Source organism: Labrus bergylta, chromosome 4, assembly GCF_963930695.1.
Source record: "Labrus bergylta chromosome 4, fLabBer1.1, whole genome shotgun sequence".
NCBI classification, from domain to species: Eukaryota; Metazoa; Chordata; class Actinopteri; order Labriformes; family Labridae; genus Labrus; species Labrus bergylta.
Genome location: NC_089198.1, coordinates 512,800 through 522,799, shown reverse-complemented (window position 1 = coordinate 522,799; position 10,000 = coordinate 512,800). Strand labels below are relative to the sequence as shown.

The window sequence follows — 10,000 nt, the reverse complement described above, 5'->3', positions numbered from 1 at the left end:
CAGCACGTGTTGGGGGCGTGTCCTCGGTGGGTTTTCAGGTGAGCGTCCAGGTGAGTCTTCTTGTAGAAGCCTTTGTTGCACTCAAAGCAGTAGACCATCTTCCTGCCCGTGTTGGACAGGTTGTAGGGTCTGGACCTCAGCGGGCCGAGCTGAGGGTGGTCGTCTGAGGGGGCGGAGACGTCACAGCGTTTAAGCTTTGTGATGACTCATCAAAAAATCATTCAAGTCTACGTCCACATTCTTACCTAGAAACAGGAAGTCCCGCCCCTTCAGCCACAGCTTGCAGTCGGTCAGTTTGACGGACAGCCTCTTGAGGAGGTGATAGGACTGGATCTCCACGTCGTCGTCCGGCTCCATCTTGATGTGAACCTCTGCGACTTCTTCAGCGGCGTCCTGGAATCGAAGCGTTAAATTTAACCTGGTCAGAGACTGAACAATCAACATCCAACTGTCGGGACAGCCCTCCAGTGGTTGCCATGGTTACAGATTTGCAAACCAACTATGTGCATACCGCCACCTGCTGTATCGGACTGCGTCCAAACGCACCGTGAACGCAGACCAGCGAGGACTATTGTGATCGAACCATCAAAACCAGAACAGTTGAATTTGCTGTCAGGTCTTTATGGTGAATAAAGTTTTAATTCAGTGTGAAGTTGTAAATAATCAGTGACAAACACCGTGGTGATGATGGGAGGTTTAAACTTTATAAACTCTGAGGTTTTAGGAGACCTTGAACACACCATCACCAGGGACAGAACCTCAACCAAACTCCATTCAAAATCTGGTGGTTTTGTTTTCCCTGACTGGCCACGGGGAAGTGCAAACAGAGGAGCAGCTCCACAGGAACACAGGAACACATGGACACAGGTCACGCTTTGATTCAAACTGAAACCTGCAGCTGTGCTTCACCTGTTTGTCTGCAGACAGCTGTGCTTCACCTGTTTGTCTGCAGACAGCTGTGCTTCACCTGTTTGTCTGCAGACAGCTGTGCTTCACCTGTTTGTGTGCAGACAGCTGTGCTTCACCTGTTTGTCTGCAGACAGCTGTGCTTCACCTGTTTGTGTGCAGACAGCTGTGCTTCACCTGTTTGTCTGCAGACAGCTGTGCTTCACCTGTTTGTCTGCAGACAGCTGTGCTTCACCTGTTTGTGTGCAGACAGCTGTGCTTCACCTGTTTGTCTGCAGACAGCTGTGCTTCACCTGTTTGTCTGCAGACAGCTGTGCTTCACCTGTTTGTCTGCAGACAGCTGTGCTTCACCTGTTTGTGTGCAGACAGCTGTGCTTCACCTGTTTGTGTGCAGACAGCTGTGCTTCACCTGTTTGTCTGCAGACAGCTGTGCTTCACCTGTTTGTCTGCAGACAGCTGTGCTTCACCTGTTTGTGTGCAGACAGCTGTGCTTCACCTGTTTGTCTGCAGACAGCTGTGCTTCACCTGTTTGTCTGCAGACAGCTGTGCTTCACCTGTTTGTGTGCAGACAGCTGTGCTTCACCTGTTTGTCTGCAGACAGCTGTGCTTCACCTGTTTGTGTGCAGACAGCTGTGCTTCACCTGTTTGTGTGCAGACAGCTGTGCTTCACCTGTTTGTCTGCAGACAGCTGTGCTTCACCTGTTTGTGTGCAGACAGCTGTGCTTCACCTGTTTGTCTGCAGACAGCTGTGCTTCACCTGTTTGTCTGCAGACAGCTGTGCTTCACCTGTTTGTGTGCAGACAGCTGTGCTTCACCTGTTTGTCTGCAGACAGCTGTGCTTCACCTGTTTGTCTGCAGACAGCTGTGCTTCACCTGTTTGTCTGCAGACAGCTGTGCTTCACCTGTTTGTCTGCAGACAGCTGTGCTTCACCTGTTTGTCTGCAGACAGCTGTGCTTCACCTGTTTGTGTGCAGACAGCTGTGCTTCACCTGTTTGTCTGCAGACAGCTGTGCTTCACCTGTTTGTCTGCAGACAGCTGTGCTTCACCTGTTTGTCTGCAGACAGCTGTGCTTCACCTGTTTGTCTGCAGACAGCTGTGCTTCACCTGTTTGTCTGCAGACAGCTGTGCTTCACCTGTTTGTTGAGGCCGATGGAAGCCCTCTGTGGTTCGGACACACCGTGTGTGTTCGGCTCAGCCTGTGTGTGCGCTGTCACAGCAGCTCGGCTGTTCTTTCACTGCTCAGGTTTTTGAATGGAGTTTGGCGACAGGTCTCCTCTACAGGCTAGCTGAGTTAGCCTAGCTGCTAACAGGTCAGAGTTGAACTCTCCGCTTGGAGGAGCAGCGGCTCGTTCGGTGTGTTTACCGGTGAAGCCGTGTCGGTGTCCATCCCGCCGGTTCCGCTGTCAGCTGCTTCTGACGGTTCCGTGATAAAGTGGACTGTTGACGAGCTAACGGCTAACGGCTAACAGCAGCAACTTCTTCTTCTGCGGTGGCAGCTCGGGTCAGCATCTGCTGACTTCCGGGGAAGTTTGACCGCCGAAACAGAGAAAGTTTTTAATGGACACATTTTTTCACAATACACCGAGTGGTGGTGAAAAGAGAAGAAGACCTGAAAGCTTTTAGTTGTAACACGAAGTGAGTCCAGAGGAGGAAACACTGAACACTTTACTTCAAAATGTTTGGATCATTTATATCTGATTTAACGGGGTGTCTTAGTGGTAGGGTCGGTCGTCTCTCAAAGGAATGTCAGGGGTTCAATCCCCAGCTCCTGGTCAAGACACTTAAAGGAGCAGTATGTAACTCTGACCCCTAGTGTTTAAAATGGGTACTGCAGTCTAAATTCTAAACATTAGAGAGCTGTCTCCCCCCCTCCTCTCCATAGTGTCCCCCCTCCTCTCTATGGTGTCTCCCCCCCTCTCTCCATAGTGTCCCCCCTCCTCTCTATGGTGTCTCCCCCCCTCCTCTCCATAGTGTCCCCCCTCCACTCTATGGTGTCTCCCCCCCTCTCTCCATAGTGTCCCCCCTCCTCTCTATGGTGTCTCCCCCCCTCCTCTCCATAGTGTCCCCCCTCCTCTCCATAGTGTCCCCCCTCCTCTCCATAGTGCCCCCCCATGTCCCCCCCCCTCTCCATAGTGTCCCCCCTCCTCTCCATAGTGTCCCCCCCCCTCTCCATAGTGTCCCCCCTCCTCTCCATAGTGCCCCCCCGTGTCCCCCCCCTCTCCATAGTGTCCCCCCTCCTCTCCATAGTGTCCCCCCTCCTCTCTATGGTGTCTCCCCCCCCCTCTCCATAGTGTCCCCCCTCCTCTCTATGGTGTCTCCCCCCCCTCCTCTCCATAGTGTCCCCCCTCCTCTCCATAGTGTCCCCCCCCTCCTCTCCATAGTGTCCCCCCTCCTCTCCATAGTGTCCCCCCCCTCTCCATAGTGTCCCCCCTCCTCTCTATGGTGTCTCCCCCCCCTCCTCTCCATAGTGTCCCCCCTCCTCTCCATAGTGTCCCCCCCCCCTCTCCATAGTGTCCCCCCTCCTCTCCATAGTGTCCCCCCCCCCTCTCCATAGTGTCCCCCCTCCTCTCTATGGTGTCTCCCCCCCTCTCTCCATAGTGTCCCCCCTCCTCTCTATGGTGTCTCCCCCCCTCCTCTCCATAGTGTCCCCCCTCCACTCTATGGTGTCTCCCCCCCTCTCTCCATAGTGTCCCCCCTCCACTCTATGGTGTCTCCCCCCCTCTCTCCATAGTGTCCCCCCTCCTCTCTATGGTGTCTCCCCCCCTCCTCTCCATAGTGTCCCCCCTCCTCTCCATAGTGTCCCCCCTCCTCTCCATAGTGCCCCCCCATGTCCCCCCCCCTCTCCATAGTGTCCCCCCTCCTCTCCATAGTGTCCCCCCCCCCTCTCCATAGTGTCCCCCCTCCTCTCCATAGTGCCCCCCCGTGTCCCCCCCTCTCCATAGTGTCCCCCCTCCTCTCCATAGTGTCCCCCCTCCTCTCTATGGTGTCTCCCCCCCCCTCTCCATAGTGTCCCCCCTCCTCTCTATGGTGTCTCCCCCCCCTCCTCTCCATAGTGTCCCCCCTCCTCTCCATAGTGTCCCCCCCCTCCTCTCCATAGTGTCCCCCCTCCTCTCCATAGTGTCCCCCCCCTCTCCATAGTGTCCCCCCTCCTCTCTATGGTGTCTCCCCCCCCTCCTCTCCATAGTGTCCCCCCTCCTCTCCATAGTGTCCCCCCCCCCTCTCCATAGTGTCCCCCCCTCCTCTCCATAGTGTCCCCCCCCCTCTCCATAGTGTCCCCCCTCCTCTCCATAGTGCCCCCCCGTGTCCCCCCCCCTCTCCATAGTGTCCCCCCCCCCTCTCCATAGTGTCCCCCCTCCTCTCCATAGTGCCCCCCCGTGTCCCCCCCCCCTCTCCATAGTGTCCCCCCCCTCTCCATAGTGTCCCCCCCCCCTCTCCATAGTGTCCCCCCCCTCTCCATAGTGTCCCCCCTCCTCTCCATAGTGCCCCCCCGTGTCCCCCCCCCTCTCCATAGTGTCCCCCCCTTCTCCATAGTGTCCCCCCTCCTCTCCATAGTGTCCCCCCTCCTCTCCATAGTGTCCCCCCCCTCCTCTCCATAGTGTCCCCCCTCCTCTCCATAGTCTCCCCCCCCCCTCTCCATAGTGTCCCCCCCCCCTCTCCATAGTGTCCCCCCCCCCCTCCATAGTGTCCCCCCTCCTCTCCATAGTGCCCCCCCCGTGTCCCCCCCCCTCTCCATAGTGTCCCCCCCCTCTCCATAGTGTCCCCCCTCCTCTCCATAGTGTCCCCCCCCTCTCCATAGTGTCCCCCCCCTCTCCATAGTGTCCCCCCTCCTCTCCATAGTGTCCCCCCCCTCCTCTCCATAGTGTCCCCCCCTCCTCTCCATAGTGTCCCCCCCCTCCTCTCCATAGTGTCCCCCCTCCTCTCCATAGTCTCCCCCCCCCCTCTACATAGTGTCCCCCCTCCTCTCCATAGTGTCCCCCCCCCCTCTCCATAGTGTCCCCCCTCCTCTCCATAGTGCCCCCCCGTGTCCCCCCCCTCTCCATAGTGTCCCCCCCCCTCTCCATAGTGTCCCCCCTCCTCTCCATAGTGTCCCCCCCCCTCTCCATAGTGTCCCCCCCCTCTCCATAGTGTCCCCCCTCCTCTCCATAATGCCCCCCCGTGTCCCCCCCTCTCCATAGTGTCCCCCCCCTCTCCATAGTGTCCCCCCTCCTCTCCATAGTGTCCCCCCCTCTCCATAGTGTCCCCCCCCCCTCTCCATAGTGTCCCCCCTCCTCTCCATAGTGTCCCCCCCCTCCTCTCCATAGTGTCCCCCCTCCTCTCCATAGTGTCCCCCCCCTCCTCTCCATAGTGTCCCCCCTCCTCTCCATAGTCTCCCCCCCCCCCTCTCCATAGTGTCCCCCCCCCTCCATAGTGTCCCCCCTCCTCTCCATAGTGTCCCCCCCCCTCCTCTCCATAGTGTCCCCCCCCCCTCTCCATAGTGTCCCCCCCCCCCTCCATAGTGTCCCCCCTCCTCTCCATAGTGTCCCCCCCCCCCCTCTCCATAGTGTCCCCCCCCCCCTCCTCTCCATAGTGTCCCCCCTCCTCTCCATAGTGTCCCCCCCCCCCCCCCCTCTCCATAGTGTCCCCCCCCCCTCCTCTCCATAGTGTCCCCCCCCCCTCCTCTCTAGAGTGGATGCTCACTCAGGTCACCATGTGGTGGTCTCTCACCCCCCCCCCCCCCTCCTCTCTAGAGTGGATGCTCACTCAGGTCACCATGTGGTGGTCTCTCACCCCCCCCCCCTCCTCTCTAGAGTGGATGCTCACTCAGGTCACCATGTGGTGGTCTCTCACCCCCCCCCCCCCCTCTCTAGAGTGGATGCTCTCTCAGGTCACCATGTGGTGGTCTCTCACCCCCCCCCCCCCCTCTCTAGAGTGGATGCTCACTCAGGTCACCATGTGGTGGTCTCTCACCCCCCCCCCCCCTCTCTAGAGTGGATGCTCTCTCAGGTCACCATGTGGTGGTCTCTCACCCCCCCCCCCCCCTCTCTAGAGTGGATGCTCTCTCAGGTCACCATGTGGTGGACTCTGAAGCTTCAGTGTTTATCCAGCTCTGCATTCATTGTTATGTTACAAAAAGCAGGTAAAAGACCTTACTCATTGTCTGTTAACATTACAAAAGAACAGGTAAAAGACCTTACTCATTGTCTGTTAACATTACAAAAGAACAGGTAAAAGACCTTACTCTTTGTCTTTTAACATTACAAAAAGCAGGTAAAAGACCTTACTCATTGTCTGTTAACATTACAAAAGAACAGGTAAAAGACCTTACTCATTGTCTGTTAACATTACAAAAGAACAGGTAAAAGACCTTACTCATTGTCTTTTAACATTACAAAAGAACAGGTAAAAGACCTTACTCATTGTCTGTTAACATTACAAAAGAACAGGTAAAAGACCTTACTCTTTGTCTGTTAACATTACAAAAAGCAGGTAAAAGACCTTACTCATTGTCTGTTAACATTACAAAAGAACAGGTAAAAGACCTTACTCATTGTCTTTTAACATTACAAAAAGCAGGTAAAAGACCTTACTCATTGTCTGTTAACATTACAAAAGAACAGGTAAAAGACCTTACTCTTTGTCTTTTAACATTACAAAAAGCAGGTAAAAGACCTTACTCATTGTCTTTTAACATTACAAAAGAACAGGTAAAAGACCTTACTCTTTGTCTTTTAACATTACAAAAAGCAGGTAAAAGACCTTACTCTTTGTCTTTTAACATTACAAAAAGCAGGTAAAAGACCTTACTCTTTGTCTGTTAACATTACAAAAGAACAGGTAAAAGACCTTACTCATTGTCTGTTAACATTACAAAAGAACAGGTAAAAGACCTTACTCATTGTCTTTTAACATTACAAAAGAACAGGTAAAAGACCTTACTCATTGTCTGTTAACATTACAAAAGAACAGGTAAAAGACCTTACTCTTTGTCTGTTAACATTACAAAAAGCAGGTAAAAGACCTTACTCATTGTCTGTTAACATTACAAAAGAACAGGTAAAAGACCTTACTCATTGTCTTTTAACATTACAAAAAGCAGGTAAAAGACCTTACTCATTGTCTGTTAACATTACAAAAGAACAGGTAAAAGACCTTACTCTTTGTCTTTTAACATTACAAAAAGCAGGTAAAAGACCTTACTCATTGTCTTTTAACATTACAAAAGAACAGGTAAAAGACCTTACTCTTTGTCTTTTAACATTACAAAAAGCAGGTAAAAGACCTTACTCTTTGTCTTTTAACATTACAAAAAGCAGGTAAAAGACCTTACTCTTTGTCTGTTAACATTACAAAAGAACAGGTAAAAGACCTTACTCTTTGTCTTTTAACATTACAAAAGAACAGGTAAAAGACCTTACTCATTGTCTGTTAACATTACAAAAGAACAGGTAAAAGACCTTACTCTTTGTCTTTTAACATTACAAAAAGCAGGTAAAAGACCTTACTCATTGTCTGTTAACATTACAAAAGAACAGGTAAAAGACCTTACTCTTTGTCTTTTAACATTACAAAAAGCAGGTAAAAAGACCTTACTCATTGTCTTTTAACATTACAAAAGAACAGGTAAAAGACCTTACTCTTTGTCTTTTAACATTACAAAAAGCAGGTAAAAGACCTTACTCTTTGTCTTTTAACATTACAAAAGCAGGTAAAAGACCTTACTCTTTGTCTGTTAACATTACAAAAGAACAGGTAAAAGACCTTACTCTTTGTCTTTTAACATTACAAAAGAACAGGTAAAAGACCTTACTCATTGTCTGTTAACATTACAAAAGAACAGGTAAAAGACCTTACTCTTTGTCTTTTAACATTACAAAAGAACAGGTAAAAGACCTTACTCTTTGTCTTTTAACATTACAAAAGAACAGGTAAAAGACCTTACTCTTTGTCTTTTAACATTACAAAAAGCAGGTAAAAGACCTTACTCTTTGTCTTTTTAACATTACAAAAGAACAGGTAAAAGACCTTACTCTTTGTCTTTTAACATTACAAAAGAACAGGTAAAAGACCTTACTCTTTGTCTGTTAACATTACAAAAGAACAGGTAAAAGACCTTACTCTTTGTCTTTTAACATTACAAAAGAACAGGTAAAAGACCTTACTCTTTGTCTTTTAACATTACAAAAAGCAGGTAAAAGACCTTACTCTTTGTCTTTTAACATTACAAAAGAACAGGTAAAAGACCTTACTCTTTGTCTTTTAACATTACAAAAGAACAGGTAAAAGACCTTACTCTTTGTCTTTTAACATTACAAAAGAACAGGTAAAAGACCTTACTCTTTGTCTGTTAACATTACAAAAGAACAGGTAAAAGACCTTACTCTTTGTCTTTTAACATTACAAAAGAACAGGTAAAAGACCTTACTCTTTGTCTTTTAACATTACAAAAAGCAGGTAAAAGACCTTACTCATTGTCTTTTAACATTACAAAAGAACAGGTAAAAGACCTTACTCTTTGTCTTTTAACATTACAAAAAGCAGGTAAAAGACCTTACTCATTGTCTTTTAACATTACAAAAAGCAGGTAAAAGACCTTACTCTTTGTCTGTTAACATTACAAAAGAACAGGTAAAAGACCTTACTCATTGTCTGTTAACATTACAAAAGAACAGGTAAAAGACCTTACTCTTTGTCTTTTAACATTACAAAAAGCAGGTTAAAAGACCTTACTCATTGTCTTTTAACATTACAAAAAGAACAGGTAAAAGACCTTACTCTTTGTCTTTTAACATTACAAAAAGCAGGTAAAAGACCTTACTCTTTGTCTTTTAACATTACAAAAAGCAGGTAAAAGACCTTACTCTTTGTCTGTTAACATTACAAAAGAACAGGTAAAAGACCTTACTCTTTGTCTTTTAACATTACAAAAGAACAGGTAAAAGACCTTACTCTTTGTCTTTTAACATTACAAAAAGCAGGTAAAAGACCTTACTCATTGTCTTTTAACATTACAAAAGAACAGGTAAAAGACCTTACTCTTTGTCTTTTAACATTACAAAAAGCAGGTAAAAGACCTTACTCTTTGTCTTTTAACATTACAAAAAGCAGGTAAAAGACCTTACTCTTTGTCTGTTAACATTACAAAAGAACAGGTAAAAGACCTTACTCTTTGTCTTTTAACATTACAAAAGAACAGGTAAAAGACCTTACTCATTGTCTGTTAACATTACAAAAGAACAGGTAAAAGACCTTACTCTTTGTCTTTTAACATTACAAAAAGCAGGTAAAAGACCTTACTCATTGTCTGTTAACATTACAAAAGAACAGGTAAAAGACCTTACTCTTTGTCTTTTAACATTACAAAAAGCAGGTAAAAGACCTTACTCATTGTCTTTTAACATTACAAAAGAACAGGTAAAAGACCTTACTCTTTGTCTTTTAACATTACAAAAAGCAGGTAAAAGACCTTACTCTTTGTCTTTTAACATTACAAAAAGCAGGTAAAAGACCTTACTCTTTGTCTGTTAACATTACAAAAGAACAGGTAAAAGACCTTACTCTTTGTCTTTTAACATTACAAAAGAACAGGTAAAAGACCTTACTCATTGTCTGTTAACATTACAAAAGAACAGGTAAAAGACCTTACTCTTTGTCTTTTAACATTACAAAAGAACAGGTAAAAGACCTTACTCTTTGTCTTTTAACATTACAAAAGAACAGGTAAAAGACCTTACTCTTTGTCTTTTAACATTACAAAAAGCAGGTAAAAGACCTTACTCTTTGTCTTTTAACATTACAAAAGAACAGGTAGAAGACCTTACTCTTTGTCTTTTAACATTACAAAAGAACAGGTAAAAGACCTTACTCTTTGTCTTTTAACATTACAAAAGAACAGGTAAAAGACCTTACTCTTTGTCTTTTAACATTACAAAAGAACAGGTAAAAGACCTTACTCTTTGTCTTTTAACATTACAAAAGAACAGGTAAAAGACCTTACTCTTTGTCTGTTAACATTACAAAAGAACAGGTAAAAGACCTTACTCTTTGTCTTTTAACATTACAAAAGAAACAGGTAAAAGACCTTACTCTTTGTCTTTTAACATTACAAAAAGCAGG

The 10,000-nt window shown here is 47.1% G+C and overlaps 1 protein-coding gene across 3 annotated transcripts in view; it reads right to left on the bottom strand.

Annotated features, from left to right (window-relative positions):
* LOC136178954 (oocyte zinc finger protein XlCOF6-like) overlaps positions 1-2,546 on the bottom strand; it is a 4,953-nt gene extending 2,407 nt beyond the window's left edge. For 2 of the 3 annotated variants that reach the window (XR_010666267.1, XM_065953447.1), the window contains exons 1-3: positions 2,271-2,545; positions 246-393; positions 1-163 (exon numbers count right to left, since the gene is read on the bottom strand). The exon at positions 1-163 is cut by the window's left edge. Coding sequence is in view for 1 of the 3 variants with exons in the window: in XM_065953447.1 (XP_065809519.1) it covers positions 1-163; positions 246-393; positions 2,271-2,294 (335 nt within the window). In the remaining 2 variants the exon portion in view is untranslated. Of the gene's footprint in view, positions 164-245; positions 394-2,270 lie in introns of all 3 variants that reach the window. The other variant, XR_010666268.1, reaches the window with a different exon arrangement.
* Between the last annotated feature and the right edge of the window lie 7,454 nt (positions 2,547-10,000).